This window comes from Mobula birostris, chromosome 2, assembly GCF_030028105.1.
Source record: "Mobula birostris isolate sMobBir1 chromosome 2, sMobBir1.hap1, whole genome shotgun sequence".
Lineage (NCBI taxonomy): Eukaryota > Metazoa > Chordata > Chondrichthyes > Myliobatiformes > Myliobatidae > Mobula > Mobula birostris.
The window spans coordinates 14,252,409-14,272,288 of record NC_092371.1 but is presented as its reverse complement, the minus strand read 5'-3'; the positions used below and the strand labels follow the sequence as shown (position 1 = coordinate 14,272,288).

General features: G+C 43.9%; 1 protein-coding gene across 1 annotated transcript; it reads left to right on the top strand.

Annotated features, from left to right (window-relative positions):
• Window positions 1–4,653: 4,653 nt before the first annotated feature.
• On the top strand, window positions 4,654–9,418 carry LOC140207759 (uncharacterized). The gene is made up of 6 exons (XM_072276317.1): window positions 4,654–4,757; window positions 5,385–5,708; window positions 5,792–6,112; window positions 6,816–6,905; window positions 8,576–8,625; window positions 8,872–9,418. The coding sequence occupies exons 1-6, from the start codon at window positions 4,703–4,705 to the stop codon at window positions 8,932–8,934; spliced, it is 903 nt and encodes a 300-aa protein (XP_072132418.1). The 5' UTR covers window positions 4,654–4,702; the 3' UTR covers window positions 8,935–9,418.
• The last annotated feature ends 10,462 nt before the right edge of the window (window positions 9,419–19,880 follow it).

Genomic DNA, 19,880 nt, shown 5'->3' with positions numbered 1-19,880 from the left:
GAGGAAGCCAACTTTATCAAATAGTTTGTTGGGAGTAAGGAACACACACACACACACACACACAAAGTGCTGAAGGAATTCAGCAGATCAGGAAGTATCTATGAAGGGGAATGAGCAGTCGATGTTTCGGGCCCAGTACTTTCATCAGGTCACCTTCATAGATGCTGCCTGACTTAATAAGTTCCTCCAGCATTTTGTTTGTGCTGCACACGGTTTCCAGCATCTGCTGATTCTCGTGTGTTTTTGACAAGCTGGAGAATAGTGGCTGACTGCAAGACTGGGTTGGAGGAGAGGTCATAACGATCATCCCTAATGAATCCAACCTGGAAATCGGGAAATATATAAAACTTTCAGATTGAGAACAAGGCGGAACTCGCACGAGGCAGTAATCAGTAGCAGCAGATTTAACATCAAACTTGTTGGTCACACAAGTGGGAAAGAAACGGAAGTAGATAGCAATGGGTGGCATGGAGAGAAGTGAGAGCGAGTTCAACAAAGATGTCCTCAACAAAAAGTACATTCCAGTTAAAAGCAAGGAAAGTAAAGGTGCAGAGAGCCAGCCTTGGATAAGTAAGGAAATAAAAGAAGGCAACAAATTAAAAGCTCGTGCATAAAAAATCACCAAGACTAGTGAGAAACTGGAAGATTGGAGACACTTAAAAAATCAACAAAGAACCATTAAGTGAACAATAAAGAACGGGAAGCTAAATTATGAATATGAACTAGGACAATATATAAAAACGGATAGTAACTTTTTTTATAATTATAAACAGCAGAAAAGGGTGGCTAAAGTGTAGGCAGGTCCCCTGGAGGACGACAAAGTGAACTTGATATTGGGTAATGAGAAAATGGCAGAGGCTTTGAAGGACTATGTTGTGTTTGCCTTCAAGGTGCAGGACACGTCTGACATGCCAAAAGAGATGTTATGGATGCGATGGGAGGCGAGGACCTCAATCCAATAGCTATCACTAAAACGTTAGTGTTGAACAAACTTGTGGGCCTAAAAATAGACAAGTCCCCTGGTCCTGATGGAATGCATCCCAGAGTACTGAAAGAAATGGTAGAAGTTACATTAGAGCTTTGATAATAATTTACCAAACTCCCTGTACTGTGGACAGGTCCCGACGGATTGAAATCGGCGTATGTCACGCCACTGCTCAGAAAAGGATGTAGGCAAAAGACAGGCAACTATAGGCCAGTTAGTTTAACATCTGTAGCGTGGAAAATAGTTGAAACTATCATTAAAGACGAAATTGAAAAAAATGGATCAATCAGGGAAACGCAACATGGATTCAGCAAAGGCAGGTCCTGTTTGACAAATGTACTGGAGATCTTTGAGGATATAACGAGCACAGTGGATAGAGGGGAATAGTTGGACGTTAAATATTTGGACTGTCAGAAGGTGATCGATAAGGTGCCGCATAAAAGACTAATCTATAAGATAAGGATGTATCGAGTAGGGGGTGAAGTATTACCATAGATAAAGGATTGTTAACTAATAGAAAGCAGAGAGCTGGGACATTTGTTTCTGTGGTTCGCAATCAGTGGTGACCAGAGTGCCGCAGGGGTTGGTGCTGGGCCCGCAACTATTCACGATAGACATTAACAATCTGGAAAACGGGATCGAGTGCAGTGTATCTAAGTTTGCTGATTATACTAATTGAGTGGAAAAACAAATTGTGCAGAAGATACGGAGAGTCTGCAGATATATATAGGTATGTCAAGTGACTGGGCAAGGGTCTGGAAGATAGAGTACAGTCTTGACAAATGCGAGGTCATTAACTTCGGAAGGGAAAACGAAAGAACTGATTATTATTTAAACGGTAAAATCTTTCAGTATGCAAAAGGAGACTTGGGAGTATTTGTACATGAATCACAAAAGATTGGTTTGCAGCTGCAGAAGGCTATCAAGAAGGCAAATGGAATGTTGGACTTCATTGTTGGAGGAATTGCATTCAAGAGCAGGGAGGTTATGCTGCAATTGTACAAGGATCTGGTGAGGAAAGATATACTGGCTTTGGAGGCGGTGCAGAGGAGCGGTGGAATTCTCTACCCAATGAAGCAATGGAGGCTACCTCAGCAAATATATTTAAGACAAGGTCGGATATATTCTGCATAGTAGGAGAATTAAGGATCGTTGTGGAAAGGCAGGTAGATGGAGATGAGTCCATGGCCAGGTCAGCCATGATCTTATTGAATGGCGAAGTAGGCTCGACGTACTAGATGGCCTACACCTGCTCCTATTTCTTATGCTCTCATGAGTTACGTGAAAGCAGAAGCAGCAGTTAAATTCTACAGGGGCCGCCTCACGCCCGGTTGCGAAAGGCTGAGGCTTGGACATGGGACTAACAACCCCATCCCGTAAAAACACATACCTACAGATACGCCAACCGAAGTCCCAAAGGCCACATGCATGGGTGGGCAAAGTTCATCGCGGGTGGTCCAACTTTTTCGAAGGTGGGCTCCGCCTGGGGACAATTTGAAAGACTGGCCCAGGACAAAGGATTCTGTAAAGATGCTGTCAGCGGCCTATAATGCAGTAGGGGTTAAGAAGAAGAAGAGTCGCCATTAGGGCGCCCTTATGAGAGGTAGCGACTTTCAGAGTAGACTCACCAAATTCTGAAACACTCAGAATTCCGGTAGATTCTTTGGACAAAGATAAACCGTTAACGTTTCGGGCCGAGGCCCTTCATCAGAACTGAAGAGTGATAAGGGACAAAGAGTGAAATGGACTTAATTTTCAATTCAAAGCACAACTGCTGGTTTTGGACCGAAATAGCCGCATTGTGCCATAACCAAATCGGTGTTCGAGAGGGAATTGACCTTCAGAAACAAGGAATTGAATCAGACCCTGATACAAAGGCAGCAGGACGAGCTGTCATCATAGACGTACAGTGAACAACTACTGTGGAAATCGTAGGCAGACTCACTCACAATGCATCTATTTCATTTTCAGGCGCTTCAAATACTGATAAACAGTTGCAGCAACAGTTAACAGTTAAAGTGGAAAACGTGACCGAATTATAACCTCTGTGTGGGTTTCCTGTTTTCGTTGTTTGGACGCTGCTGCCCAAAGGTCAGCCTCTCAGCATTAATGTTATATGTCACATTGAAGACACTGCAGCCCACAACCAGCATATTTGTGGAAATTAACCTCGTATACTGTGCCCCATGTTACATTCTGTGAACACGAGAAGCGCAATGTGAACAACAATCAATTTTAAATAAATAAATAGAAATATAACACCAGATGAACATATTCTTGGGGCACTGGCCACTCCAACAGGATCTGCATCCATATTTAATGTCACTTCAACGAATCCTGCGTAATCCTGTAGCCATGTGACATAGGAACAGAATTCGGCTATTCAGCGCATCGAGCCTGCTCCACTATTCTGTCATGTGTGATTTATTTCGCTTTCAACCTGCCTTTCCCCCGAAGCATATGATGCCCTGACCAATCTAGAACCTGGCAATCTTCTCTTTAAATACATCCAATACATGGCCTCCACAGCCAGCTGTGGAAATGTGTTTCAAAGATTCTCCACCCTCTTGCTAAAAAATTCCTCCTTATCACTGTTCTGAAGGGACGTCATACTATTTTAAGGTTGTGCCCTCTGGCCATAGACTCTCCCACAATTGGAAACATCGTCTCCACCTCCACTCTAAATAGGTCTTTCAATATTGGATTGGTTTTGATGAGATGCCACCCCACCCCACCACAACCAGCAGCACCGTTTTCTAAACTCCTGCAAGTACAAACACTGTGTCATCAAACGCTCTTCAGATGCTAACTCTTTCATTCCCAATGTCACTCTGGTGAACCTCCTCTATGCCATCTCAAATGGAACCTCGTCCTCCCTGAGATAAGTCGCCCAAAGCTACTCACAATAATCCAACTGCTGTCTTACCAATGCCTTGCAAGCCTCCGCATTTCAACAACGTTATAGGAATCACCATGAATTATAAACGCCTTTCGCTGTATGAATATAGTGACTGCAAGAACATGTCAGAGGTTGTAATCCCAGAGCGAGTAGTCTAATACTTTTTGACAACACCATCAATTTCTACCTTAACACAGGTCACGAATGCAATGGAATACTATCTGCTGCTCTCTATTGGTGCAGTTCTGACAAGGCAAACTCGGTATTGCTCATTGTAAAGTAACCCCATTAAAATTGACTTCAGTTACTCTCCCAGACAACTCCAACAGCTCTTCCCGAACCCTGAGCAAGCAGTTCAAGTGTAACAGGGGCGGGAATACACCGCTGTAGGTTCTCCTCCAAATCCTGAATTACCCTATATTTTACATCTGTGTTCAGCCAATGTCTCTGGTACCCTTACAAGAGGGGCTGCAGTAAGTACACACAGTTGACTCATCGCCAGCTTCTGCGGGAAAGAGGAAATGAATGCGGCTTTTGTTAGCGATGCACATGTCTACATCCTGGAAACCATGGTCAAACCATGCTCTGTTTGGCAGACGTTCTGAACAATTCTCCATAGCCGTTTGATCTTGTGACGAACAGACGCGGTAACCTGGTGCAAAACGCACAAGGCGTAGGTTGGATGTATAGGCCCCGCCCCGGAACTTCGGCACCGAGCAGTGTCCATGGCAGCTAAGAGGCTGCACAGAGCCGCGGCTGGAATCAGTCCCACTCCTGGGAGACGATCACAGCGCCGCCGAATACCGACCCGAGTCCAGATGTTGATGGAAGTTTTGACCCTGTTCGTTACCGTTCAGATGTTTCGTGTTTGCGGTGAGTGAGTCGGCCTTGAGAACTTCAAAAGAAGATCGCCCGAAATGTTGGAAGAAACGGGTTCATGCATGTTTGTTATCCCAGTGGAAATGTTGCTCGGTTCTAAAACCAGATCAATGATCGGGATTAAGTTACCCACACGATCTTCGCCCCGCTCTCTGCATCCTATATCACACGAGATTGGGGAAATTAATTTTAGTGAATTATATGAATCTGGGTTACAAAGCTAGAATCTTATTAATGCTGATTCTAAAACAACCTAGATAAATTCTAAATAATTTTCTCGTTAAGTCTCGCTCTTTTCTATTGATGATTCGTATCTGGCGCACTGATTCTTTGTGCCCGTATGTAACGCGAAACCCAATCCAGAATGTTTGGCGGCCCTGCCTGATATGGTCACGAAACATCTCAATTTAAAGTCACCTGCGGAATCATGGACAAACTAATTTTGCCGGCTACACATCGTGTAAATGAATAAAGGAAAACTCATAAAATTTTGACCTAGTTAACGTGTATTTTCCTTCTGGTCGAACGTTAGGTGTTGTTGAGATACCTTAGCAAGTAAGACAAATCCGACTTTCTTTGATTCCGTAGTAGATAATTTTAATTAACTGATAATAATTCCAGTTGCAGAACCAAAGCCGCTTTCTGAAAGTCCAGCTGTACTGACAGCAGATATCGGTCAGATGGTTGAACTCTCCTGCGAACTCACGTACAGAGTGGAGATCGCAAGCCCTGTGTTCTGGTACAAACAGCGTGCGGACGAACCCCCGGTAGCGATCAAATCCACGGAATGCAAAAAAACCGGCTGTCGGACCACTTACAAAAAAGGCTCTGGCGATCGCACATCAGTGCTGGAACTCCGGGACGTCCGTGTGGAGGATTCGGGTTCCTACTACTGTTCTAGAAGGCATTCGTGGCTTGCGAAGGGACCCACACTCCTGGTTGGAGGTAAGAGAACTCGACAGTGGGATAATACTCCGCCATGGACTTCGTGTGAAGCTGCAGTTAACGATGTCCCAATCTCTGTCCAGACAGCTCCACCAATCGGACCTACATGCTGGTATTTGTCCCGCCGTCTGAGAGAAACGGGTCGGTTCACCTGGTGTGTCTGGTCGGCGGCCTTTCTTCCATCCATATTGTCACTTACTGGAACATATCCGGACAGATCACGGAAGGATGGAGCGATACCGGCAGGCTTGACCCAGACCAGAGCTATAGTGTTAGAAGTCAGGCGCCGGTCCCAGTGGAAACCTGGGTGAGCGCCGGAGTCTGCACCTGTATCGCACAACTCGGGGGTGCGGGAAAGATGATAATCAAGAGCGTGTCCCATATCACCATTGAACCAGATCAAGGTGAGGCGATGTTTTGTACATAAAGTATTGATACTGATATGTGGTGGAATGGCGGAGCAGACGCTATGGGCCGAAAGGCCTAATTTTGCTCCTATGTCTTACGGTCTTATGTCTGCTGGAATAACTCGCTGGTTTAATAACGTCACAGTCAACATTAATTTGTACTTATTCGTTTTTAAGTATCTGCTTATCTCCACCACTGGCTGGCCTTTGAACAGCTGGGGTTGAACCTCCTTCTTAAGTCTTTGATGTCCGTGACGATCTCACAGTATGGTTGGGAAAGGCTTCCGGGAATTAGACACGGCAGCTAGGGAAATGATTGGAAAGGTCAAGGTGGCTGCGAGGCAAAGCGAAGAAACGGTCTGAGGAGCCGTATGGCCTCATGCGTTATTTCATTCTTTGAGTCGTTCTTTGGTTAACGTTGCCATGGGTTTCTGGTCGTACATTATAGCTTAGGATCAAAGGTCAAACCTTTCACCGTATACATTTACACCTATTGGGAATTTGCTGTAGTGTGTTGGTCAGGGCACGACATGCAACAGAAGTCAAAAGCTTTCTAAAATTATGAGAGTAAAGAATTTTAAATAAATATTTAAAAGAGCATCCACTGATGTAAAATCACTCCTATTACAACCAAATGAAAGCTCGAATAAAATGTGCTTGGAAACCATGATTTCACCTGACAACAATTGTCTTTCTCTAGGCTGGTGTCTTCCCACAGTGATCCGCTTTGGGATCCTTGCCTTCCTGGTTATCCTAATTATTATTCGGATCTCTAAAGAGCGGAGATCAGGTGAGGGTTGGCTTTTCCCAGAAATATCCATATAACTATTAACAGTTACTGTGGTCTCTGTTTCAAGGCTCCGTGTGATAATTGCTGTCAATGGGTTTCGAATGGAGGAGGCGGAGGGGAGTGGTGGCGGGGAGTTAGACTGAAATCTCAGGGGGTAGGGGTCTGAGTACTCAATCCCACCATCAGTGGTGTCTCTGTGTATGTTGCTCATATTATTATTCTTACTGAATTATTTTTCCTGGACCAATCTGGTGAAGTCTGAGGTATGGACATAGCCAAGAATAGTCTCAATTGCTAGGAACTTTGTACTATTCTAGAGGTGTTTATTATTGTCGCTGTCTGAAAGTTTATAGAAATATTGCTGTGCAGACCTAAAAGAATAATCCAACCGTGTAGAGACGTCGGGGAGATACAAGTTGTAGATATCACTTTTAGGACAACATACACCCTGTTCATGATCTATACACTTTCAATTTTCTCTTTTAATTCTGCACATATCTGATGATTTTCATTTTGTGATTTCTCTAAGTTAAGTGTGTTTGGAATGGCTATATCTATTAAGTCAGTTGTTCTTTCTTGATTTTTCCTGTAATATATAATCCAGGCAGCTATTATAGATCGCCCTATCAGTAATAATGCATCAGTCATAATATAATTTGAATCTAAAATTGAATTAGGCTTATATTTGGAGTAGGGTATACTGTCTTTTATGAGTTTGGATTTTATGAGTAGTGCCTGGGTAAGTAATCAGATTGAGTTAAATTGCTGCAGTGTCCTGTAATATGTTGGATTGTTGCCGGTTTTCTGGGCATTTTTTGAATTTATAGTCTTCAATTTGTTGGTCTTTTATGATATATTTTTGATGTTTTCTGTTACCCACCTAGTCATGTCTTGCCACAAGGAAGAGTTCTTCAACTCTGAGCCAGGCATTCGACATTTCCTTGTCGACATCTGGTCTGCTCGGATCATGGAAAGTCTTCCATGGGAGGTTATGCTCTTCCACTGGTTACCCTTTTTTTGTGATGATAATTCTTTCATTTTTCTGAATTGTGCTTTCATTGAAGTTTAGTATCCTTAAAAGTTTTATCTAACTGTTGTGTAGATTTTTAATATCTGTTATTTCTCTTCCTACTTTTGCCCTAGGTAGTATTAATCTAAGTACGTTCAAGTGTATAAGGTGTTTTCTCATATTTCTCATTTCACTTCTTGTTTTTCCTTGTAAAATTTCCGGATCGGTTTCAGATCAGATATTATACCAAATGAATACGTTAATATGGTACAGAGAAAATGTTATAATTTCACTTTGGGCGGAGGGGTGGAGATACGTCTCGACCAAAGGAGGTGTAAGGCCCTCTTTCCCTCTGCTAGCTTGCAGGTCAACCTTGGGCAAAGTGTAGCACCTGCTTGGCACATGGGATTCCATGACGGAGCGGTCTGTGTATCTGAGAAATATTCTCGTGTTGGGGTTTATTGTCATATTTGGAAATTAATAAGAAAGTCGCGACACATCTGAGAACCACTGGTGAATTTGAAGTAATTAGCATAGCCCGACAGCTGGTTTACTGGGGTCTACTGTCATATTAGGATTGCTGACATATGACATTTCTGTAAGTAATTATAAGCTGGCCAGACCAAATAATTGTTCCAATTCGTGCTCTTTCATTGCACAGGGACCCATCGTCAATTGGCGACGCACCAAGTACACGGCACTGCGGCTCAGGTACGTATGGTGACTGCAACCCGTTGTAAGATTCACAAATTTGATGTTTCGGATTGGGTACAAAATAATGATGGGTATGAACGGAGTCAACAGGGAATTATGAAGCGGAAGCCATACTTTAGTAATCTGCTGCAGTTACTTAAGGGTTTACCTCGCAGAGGAAAGTTGGCACAGTCATGATTGTTGCAAAATGGTAGGTCATGCTGTGCGATATCATTGATTGCCAATGTTTGCTATACATTCCAGTCCCAAGCACCGATCCTTCACGCCTCCTTCGAGTTCGCTGCAACATCCTCTCCCCGCAGATGAGAATCTGGTTGAAGGGTTACGAAGAAATGGACTGAACCTGGGGTCACACTGAAACCCACTGATCGAATCATCAGACGCTACAGGATTGACAAGATTTGTGCGGGCTCATTTGATACGTCAATAGAATGTTGGACTAACACTGATGTCGCGATTCTGGCATATTCCAAACCTTAAGTGAAGAACTGAGTCTTTTTTGCATAGTGTGCGTAAATCTCCTCTCAAAGCTTTCCTCTGTGTTATCATTTTGAATTTACCTTCCTATAAATTAAATATATTGTAACGTTATTTAAAAAACTGTATTGCAGTAATCAACGGTCACTTTCGGGGTTGTTCCGCCTCTGGTTTCAACTTACGCTGCAGCTCAGTTATTGTACAATCCGTCTTATTGGATTGACTCTGTATTTATTGTACTTTGTGTTTCCATTATGTTTTTATGCTGCATCGCATCGAAGAAACAATCGTTCTTATTCGATATAGCTGAAGAATGACAATAAACGATCTTGACTCTTGAATTTGAGCAGTAAAGACCGCTGTTTGGACAACAGCAGAGGCATTTGGAGAAGTTAAAAGCCCGCATCGGATCAAGAAGTCTTTGGCCTGAGAGGGAAAACAGCGTGGTTTTAAATCAAAAACCATAAGACCACATGACACAGGAACAGAATTAGGCCATTCAGCCCAGCGAGCTTGCTCCGCTATTCCATTATGACCAATTTATTATCCCTCTCACAGCGCCATCCTTCTACATTCTCTCCGTAACCTTTGACGTCCTTACTAATCAACAACCAATAAAACTCCGCTTTAAATATGCCTCCACAATCGTCCGTGGCAACGAATTCCATAGATTCACCACCCACTCGATAAAGAAATTTCTCTGTTCTAATGGAATGTCCCTCTATTCTGAGGCTGGGTCTTTGGTCTCAGACCTCCCCACTATAGGAAACATCCTCTCCACGTCCAGTCTACCTGGACCTTTCATTGTTAAGTATGTTTCACTGAGATCCCCCACTCCAGTTTATTCTCCTAAACTCCAGCCATCAAACGGTCTTCATACGTTCAGCATTTCATTCCCGGAATCATTCTCGTCAACTTTCTCTGGATCCTCCCCAAGCACATTCCTTCCTAGATAAGGGGCCCAAAACTGCTCACAAATCAGCAAGTATAATCTGATTAAAGACTGCCTGAGATGCTTTACAAGAAGCATTCCTCAGACTGTGTTTAAAGTTTCAGTACAATCTTCCGGTTCCCTTTAATAGTTTGGAAATAACGCTGCAGGGATGTAATGCTGAGGCCTAATAAGGCACTGGTGAGGACTCATCTTGGGTATTATGAACAGTTTTTGGCTTCTTCTCTAAGAAAAGATGTGCTGGCATTGGAGAGGGTTCAGAGGAGGCTCACATGGATGATTCTGTGCATGAAAGGGTTACCATATGAGGAACGCTTGATAGCTCTGGACAGGTACTCGCTGGATTTAGAAGGATGGGTGGAGGGGATCTCATTAAAAATTTTTCAATGTGGAAAGGCGGAGACATGGTAGATGTGGAAAGGATGCTTGCCTTGGTGGGGAAGCCTGGGACAAGAGGGCACAGCCTCAGGATAGAGGAGAGTCCATTTAAAACAGATGCGGAGAATTTCATTAGGGGGCCACTGAATTTGCGGAATTTGTTACCACGGGCAGCTATGGTGATGTTGTTGGGTGTATTTATGGCGGAGGTTAATAGGTCCTTGATCGGCCGTGGCATCAAAGGTTACGGGGAGTAGGTCAGGGAGTAGGACTGTGGGGGTTGGGGAGGCGAGGGAAGGACCATCCATAGTCAAAGAAGAATAAGAGTGATATGATTAGTTTTTAAGATGTTAGTGGCAGTAGTCGGGGAACCTCGAACAGGAGGATGCAGGGCCAGGGTTTCACGAGTGACGTTATGGAATTCTTTGCATCAGAGACTAGAAGAAATGTAAAATTCTCTCGAGGAAACGGCAAAGAACGTCGAAAAATTGTTTCGTTAAAATCTGATGATTAACTTTTTTTATTAACTGTGAGTAGACGGATCAGTCCGAATGGCCTCCTCACGCCTATCATATAACTTAGTTCCACCTGGAGAAAACGGCTCAATCAATATGAATTTCCTATAACTCCATCTTGTGGTTCATATATGATACCCTTGTCTCATCAGAACTACTCTGAGCCTCGGCTGAAGGGAAACAATATCGCGAAGCTTTCTGGGAATCGCTGATGAAGTGAAGAGTGACTAAATGTCAACCTGCTAGAATTTATTTTTATTTGTGGTAATATTATATTATGTGTTGTGTGGGAGGTATCTGCACTGTGTTGTACGTCTTCACCAGAAGGAATGACTTTTCATTTGGCTACATACATGTGTGCGGTTGAATGCCAGTGCGCTAAACTTGAGCTAAATCATCCCACACTTACCATAAGAGTGGCAAATATTTTTAGATCTAAAGCAGTGTGTCTACTGACGGCAATCAAACCTAGGTCTCCTGTGCGTCTTACCGAATGTGTTTTATTGTGTAAGTATTTGACTCGGTGCCTTCTCAAGCAGAGAAAGTCCCCACCAAAACTGGAGACCAAACCAATGCCGTGAATCTATTAATAGTGGTGGTTTCGTACACACTCCGTCCCCTTGCCCATTCTCCCCTTACCTCCCACCACCCCAGCCCCCTTTCCACACTCTTCGTTGTGGGCTCTCCTGACCTCCGCACATCGGAGGTGAGTCAAGCAACCTGGTAAGTGCTGAATTGACCCCGTCTTGAGATTCAGAATCAGAATCAGGTTTAATATCATTTACGTATTTCGTGAAATCTGTTGATTTGTGGCAGAAGAAAATTGCAATGCATAATAGTAAAAACTATAAATTACAATAAGAAGCAAATATAAAAATTAAATAAAGTAACTGGTACAAAAACAGAAGTAGAATTGTGAGGTAGTGTAATGGATTAATTGTCCATTCAGAAATCTGATGGTAGAGGGAGAAGTCTGTTCCTGAAATGGTGTGCGTGTCTTCAGGATCCTGTAACTCCTCCTTGATGGTAGCAATGAGAAACGGGTATGCCAATTGTAGTGGCCTTGCCGATTGAAGCTATGCGGTCTTATACAATCATGAGTGAAAAGACACGTCAGTCCATATCGTCATTCAGGGAACTTTACGTCAAAAGATTAATTCTGAATAAGCAGCATAAACCATGAACAGGAAAAGCGGGTTGACAGGGAATTATGTACCAGTGGACAGTGACACCTTACAACGTTCACATACAAGCACCTCCCAGTTTCCACTCAGATACTTGGATTCACCTGCCACTCTTTCGAGACTCCTCACCTGCAGCCTTTTTAACCCCACTTTTCATCCACAGTCCTTATTCACTCATCGAACCAGCAGAACTCATTCCGTTGCTCCTAGCTTTTACTCTCCCTGGCGAGAGTATACCTTGTCGCCTGTTTTGCTTAGTTTCTTTTAACTATGGTGTTGTGGTTCCTCGTGGCTTGTTATTTTGTGGTCTTTTATTAAAGTTGTTATTCACCGCTAATATAGGTATCCAGCAAAATTACAGTGAGAAAAAACGCAAGGGGAGAGAACGCCTGCGGCGTAAGGAAATATCCAGGAAACAGAAGAAAAGGATTTATTTCGGAGCTGCTGAGGGCTAACAAGTACGAAAGGAAGAAATTCATCAAGATGTTATCTGGGTAAAGCTGTATCAAATTATTTGTAAAATATACATATAGACCGGACTCTGCGTAAAATGCCCTGCCCGTTCACTAGATTATTAGGATTCCTCATTTGCATTGGGACCTACATCCTAAGGATTAAACTCGATCATAAAGGATAGAGAGAAGGATAACGAGACAGAAAAAAAGAAATAGAATTAGACATCAGACAGATAAAGTCCTTGGAAGGGGCCAGTAATGCAATAATCAATAATATTTCAGAGATCCTCATTGATGGATATCTCTGACCTACGGAGGACAAGTAAATCCTCTGTCCTTGTTCCAAAAGTCAATATGACATATTTTATATGTGTCAGGATAGTCATTTTGAGATCTTACGCGAAGCTATGATAATGCTGTAACAAGGTGCACTTTGCTTATCCCGGAACAATTCCACATGAACCAATCTTCTCCTAAGGCAGAGGGTGTCCAACACCGGGTCCGCGGACCCGTTGGTTAATGGTAGGGCTCCATGGCATAAAAAAGGATTGGGAACCCCTGTCCTAAAGCAATCTCTTCAATGATCTGGCGCAAGAATTGCTTCCCAATCAAATTCGAAGCAGCGAAGACTAACCTGGAAGGAGATAGATCAAGACGCAGACCGTTGAAAAGCTCACTGTCGCAGTCGCTGCGAATTGTGCACCGAGAGATTGCCCAGATATCGGTGGGTTCGGAAGGGAAACAAAATGCAGGTCGGATGTCGTAATTATGTCTAGCATTTAAAGTTAATTCTGTGGAAAGTACCGCACCGTGCCAATTCACGCTACAGGTTTCCTGTTTATGCTTTCAAGGTCAGTGACTGCGCCTAACTGAAACGGGCGCTCTTTGATACATAGGCACGCGTGGAAAGTGTTGTGCGGACGAGGTTGCTTAAACCGTAGTCGAGAAACAAATGGTGTCAAGTGACATTCATTTGCCTCTCTTAACCGTGTGTCCCATATACTTTATTTGTCACCCTGCAGAGCGCTTCCTTTGTAACAGCAACACTATGTTCATCATCCTTATTCACATTAAATACGGACGTGGTTGGCTTGGTACCTTGGTGCCATTTTCCTACACTAATCCAAGACCTGGGTTTCCAGTTATCATCTAAAAATCGACCCAGCTCGGTCTTACATGTGAGCAGGTACAAAGATCTGAATGCCATCCGCGTAGAACATTCTGGAGATTTATTTAGATTCTCGTTGAACAAATTACCTCTCATCTCAATTCTGAAAGGGCAACCCTATCTTTAAAGCGTCACCGTCATTCTAGGTACCTTCATGCAAGAGAATCATTAACTCTTCATCAACCTGGACAGGCCCAGAATGCAATTTGCAGGTCATGTGAGCTTATATCCAATTCTTCTAAAGACCACAGACATTGGTCCCCCTTGAAACCAATGTATTTCAGTGTTCGTTCATTTAAAATTTCTATACCGCTTGTTGACTGATATGCGTATTTTTACATTGTTCTGCGCTACATTTCATTTTCTTTGTTACTTGGAAATTCGCTTATCACCCTATGTTAAGATGCTCTATTTCCGCTTATCAACCTTCAATCAATGCCAAATATATCATATTAACTTTAATAATTCTGTGTGACATTTTATCAACTGTTTTCATAAACATGTTAACTGTTTCACCTTTACCTCTTCTGTGAATAACAAAATCAAAATATAGATTTGCCAAATATGTTTCACTGACAAATCCATAACTCTATCAAATCCAGTCATTATCTTTTTCCTGTTTCCACGTCTTTACCATTATTTTCTGCTAACTAGACCTTGTATATTAATTTCTTTTGCTCCGCTTACTTGAATGATGGGGATACATTGAGAGTCATTGAATCTAAGGGAATATCTATAGCATTGAAGAAGATGACAACATCAGCACGTCAACTACCCCAGAAGAAAAATAATTTCAGGATCTATATTATATACATTTCTCTGACATTAAACTTACCTTTGATTACGTAGTCGCAGAAATTTAACACTTCCTTTCTTGTAAATTTCACCAACAGTATTTCTTTGTGCTAATCTTACTCCCTGAGCGTTCCTCCTTCACAGACTTATACTTCTCTGTCGATTCCAACAGAATTTGTTTCTTCTGCCTCTCGAAGACAAACAAAAATTGTATCGTTTAAATTGACACTTTATAAATCAATATAAATTGTTCTTTTTGTTGTTCCGCCTGAGACAATGCCGATAGTTTTAGAGACTACAGAGGCGAGATTCAAAATGGAGGTTTATTATTATCCACAACCAAGGTGTCAGCTATTCCTACGATAATCCAGTTATGCTGCTGTGTGGTGTGACACGATATAAAATCAAACGGTCATTAAAAGATCAATTGTCGTGACATGATCAAATGCTGAAACATGTCTCCCAATGTTTTATTTACAACCTTTCATCATTAGAGAGCATTTGTGACGTGTCTTTAGCGTCTCCGAGACGTTTTAGCTTTTAATTGCAGTCAAAGTAAAGAATCTTTCGATTAAGTTTGAAACTAGCAGATTGGGGCCGTGCATTGAACGACACCTTTTCACTAATTCCTCGACAACATCTCAGAGATGAAGAAACAGTTCTCTTGTGACTTTTTTATTGTCGAATCTCTCAATTGTTCATCCTCAGAAAAGTACTTTAGATCAGAGATGTGGGGCCAGATTGAGGGCACCGTCTGTTCTGTGATATGCAAAATAATCCCTGCATTGCATACTCAATCCCTAGCCTGAATACAACAATAGAACTATAGATGAAAAATATTTAAAATGCAATTTTTGGAAAATCAGAAATAAAACAGAAAATGTTGGAAGCATCGGCAGATCACACACCATCTGAGGAAAGTTATGGTTTCAGATAGGTGAGTCTACTTCAGCTAATAGTATCATGGAGTCTAACGCCGCTGATTGAGACCTCCCATTCGCCCTTTCCGCCGGACCAGGGCTGGCTTAATCCCACCTACTGTCTTCTTAATGTCATTAGCGAGGAGAAAAAAGTAATGCAAACATTGAAGCGAGCGCTCTTATTCACAATTTGTTCGCCTTTCTCCAGTTCTCTTTCCTGTCCGATAGTAGAACCTCTCGGTTCAATATTTCAGCGTTGTTCTAAAATTTACCCTTAAATTACCTGTTACATCGTTTCGTTCCAAAATGCCTTCTCCCTGAAATCTGACCAGCCTCGCTCCTGACACCGTTTCTGGAGACTCCTGTCACGTAAATCGTCTCCATCTCGGCCCTCCTTTTATCTGTAATTTGCTTCAGCCCTACGTGCCTTCCCATATCCTGTCCGTCTCCAAAATCAGTCGCGACCTAAATGATTGTTGCAGAAGGATCAATGCAAAGTCCTGGCTCTGTTCCAAGTTCCTACCCAGCATGAAAAAGTTTCTGGTCCAATTGTCCTGCAGGGAAAAAAGCAAGCCTAGTTTGTTCTGCAAAAATTTTGTTGCATTCTATTTTCAGACTCCGTAATCTGCATTCAGTACACTCCGTTAACTGCCTCTTCACATTTGTAATTGGAAAGTTCTTTGTTTGCAGCTGACATCCGGTGCTTCCAGCTCCCAAAATCGCAACCGGAAATCGCATCTAGCTCTTCATCTCCCTCTTGTGACACATATGGGCCAGTACAACTACAGAGCACTTGTCAACGCCAACTCTGCCTTCCTCACTGAGCGCCCAGAAGAAAAGCATGTGATTGGAAAGTGGGAAGTAATTCACTCACTTCAGCCGAAATGAGGTGGCGGAAGTTACGGAGAATTATATCTTGGACCCGGAGGCTGCTGGGGTGGTAGGTGAGGACAAGGGGAGCCCTATTCCTAGTGGAAGGATGGAGTGAGAGCAGATGTGCGTGAAATGGGAGAGATGTGTTTGAAGCAGAGTTGATAGTGGAGGAAGGGAAGCCCCTTTCTTTAAAAAAGGAGGACATTTCTTTCGCCCTGGAATGAAAAGCCTCATCCTGAGAGCAGATGCGGCGGAGACGGAGGAATTGCGAGAAGGGGTTGGCATTTTTGCAAGAGACAGGGTGAGAAGAGTAATAGTCCAGATAGCTGTGAGAGTCCGTAGGCTTATAGTAGACATCAGTAGATTAGCTGTCTCCAGAGATAGAGACAGAACAATCTAGAAAGGGGAGGAAGGTGTCAGAAATGGACCAGGTAAACTTGAGGGCAGGGTGAATGTTGGAGGAAAAGTTAATGTAGTCAACCCGCTCAGCATGCGTGCAGGAAGCAGCGCCAATGCAGTCCTTGATGTAGCGAAGGAAAAAGTGGGAGACAGATACCAGTATAGGTTTGGAACACGGATTGTTCCACAAAGCCAACGAAAAGTCGGGCATAGCTGGGACCTATACGGAACCCATGGCTACACCTTTAGTTTGGAGGAAGTGGGGGGAGCCAAAGGAGAAATTATTAAGGGTAAGGACCAATTCCGCTAGACGGAGCAGAGTGGTGGTAGAGGGGAACTGGTTCATGGCAGATGCAATTTAATGTGGACAAATGTGAGGTTATCCACTATGGTGGCAAGAACAGGAAACCAGATTATTATCTGAATGGTGGCCGATTAGGAAAAGGGGAGGTGCAACGAGACCTGGGTGTCATTGTACACCAGTCATTGAACGTGGGCATGCAGGTACAGCAGGCGGCGAAAAAGGCGAATGGTATGCTGGCATTTATAGCAAGAGGATTCGAGTACAGGAGCAGGGAGGTACTACTGCAGTTGTACAGGACCTTGGTGAGACCACACCTGGAGTATTGTGTGCAGTTTTGGTCCCCTAATCTGAGGAAAGACATTCTTGCCATAGAGGGAGTACAAAGAAGGTTCACCAGATTGATTCCTCAGATGGCAGGACTTTCATGTGATGAAAGACTGAATCGGCAAGGCTTATACTCTCTGGAATTTAGAACATTGAGGGGGGGGATCTTATTGAAACGTATAAAATTCTAAAGGGATTGGACAGGCTAGATGTAGGAATATTGTTCCCGATGTTGGGGAAGTCCAGAACGAGGGGCCACAGTTTGAGGATAAAGGGGAAGCCTTTTAGGACCGAGATGAGGAAAAACTTCTTCACACAGAGAGTGGTGAATCTGTGGAATTCTCTGCCACAGGAAACAGTTGAGGCCAGTTCATTGGCTATATTTAAGAGGGAGTTAGATAAGGCCCTTGTGGCTAAAGGGATCAGGGGATATGGAGAGAAGGCAGGTACAGGGTTCAGAGTTGGATGATCAGCCATGATCGTACTGAATGGCGGTGCAGGCTCGAAGGGCTGAATGGCCTACTCCTGCATCTATTTTCTATGTCTAGAATCCAAAAAGGAAGCGGAGAGCTTTGAGACCTTCCTGATGAGGGAATGGAAGTATATAGGGACTGGACATCCATTGTGAAAATAAAGCGGTGGGGTCCAGGGAACCGAAAATCATCGAAAAATTTCAAAGCGTGAGAAGAGTCACGAGCATAGGTAGGAAGGGATTGAACAAGGGGGGATAAAACAGTGTAGAGGTATGCAGAAGTGAGCTCGGTGGGGCAGGAACAAGCTGAGACAATAGGTCTACCTGGACAGGCAGGTTTGTGCATTTTGGGTAGGACGTAGAAACGGGAAGTGCGGGGCGTCTGCGAACTATAAGGTTGGTAGCAGTGGATGGGAGATCCCCTGAGCGGATAAAGCTGGTGATAGGGTGGGAGACAATAGCCTGGTGCTCCTTAGTGGGGTCATGATCGAGGGGTAAATAAGAGGAGGTATCCGCGAGTTGTCACTGTGCCTCGGCATGGTAGTTGTCAGTACGCCAGACTACAACAGCATCCCCCTTATTGGCAGGGTGTGGTGAAGTCGAGACGGTTGATGTCCCGTCGGCAGTTAGCAATAAACAGATCCAGAGCTGCCAAAAGACCAGAGCGGGGTGTCCATGAAGAGGAGGAGGGTTGAAGACTGGACAAGGGGTCATCGGTGGGGGTGGAACAGTCCTTGCCGAAGAAGTAGGCTCGAAGACGGAGTCGGCGGAAGAGCAAAGGCCTTACCTTTGTCCCCCTTCGACCACACCTCAGCGAGTTCCGCGTTCGCCAAGACGCTGAATTCTTCCGCCGGCTCCATCTTCCGCCAGCTCTAACGGGATCCCACCACCAAGCACATCTTTCCCTCCATCCCCCCCCCCCCCCCCCCGCCATCTCTCTCTGCTTTCCGCAGGGATCATTCCCTACGCGTCTCCCTTGTCTATTCGTCCCCGCCACCACAGCCCCGCCCCATCCCTCCCCACCGACCTCTCTCCCGGCACCTTGTAAACGAAACAAGTGCTACACATTCCCTTACACTTCCTCCTTCACTACCATTCAGGTGAGTCGGCTGGGGTCTTCTATATATTGGCGAGAACCCGATGCAGACTTGGAGATCGTTTCGCTGAACACCTACGCTTTGTCCGCCAGAGAAAGCAGGATGTCCCAGTGGCCACACATTTTAATTCCACGTCCCATTCCCATTCTGATATGTCTATCCACAGCCTCCTCTACTGTAAAGATAAAGCCACACTCAGGTTGGAGGAACAACACCTTATATTCCGTCTGGGTAGCCTCCAACCTGATGGCATGAACATTGATTTCTCTAACTTCCGTTAATGCCCATCCTCTGGGCTTCCTTCCTCCATATTTCTTTCTCCCTAGGCCTCCGGTCCCATGATACTCTCGTATCCCTTTTGCCAATCAACTGTCCAGCTCTTGGCTCCATCCCTCCCCCTGCTGTCTTCTCTATCATTTTGGATCTTCCCCTCCCCCTCCCACTTTCAAATCTCTTACTAGCTCTTCTTTAAGTTAGTCCTGACGAAGGGTCTCGGCCCGAAACGTCGACCGCACCTCTTCCCGTAGATGCTGCCTGGCCTGCTGCGTTCACCAGCAATTTTATGTGTGTTGCTTGAAATTCCAGCATCTGCAGATTTCCTCGTCTTTGCGTTTTTAACTTCCTCCAGTGATTTTTTTCCCTTTACTATTCTTAATCTCTACCCAGATGATTTCAGCATTCTACTGCTTAGATCTTATATCGTCTGTTACTCTCGCCCTGATCTCATCTTTAATTAAGGGCACTTACCTTACTGCCTATCCTCCGTATTGCCTAATAGCCTTGAATATTTAATTCCTAATCCTCTCCACCCTGCAACCACGTTTCTGTAATGACCACTAAATAATATCCCTTTGTACTGATTTGGACCACAAGCTTACTGGTCTTCTTACGAATACTATGGGCATTCAAGTCAATTGCCGTTACACTCACCGTGCTTTT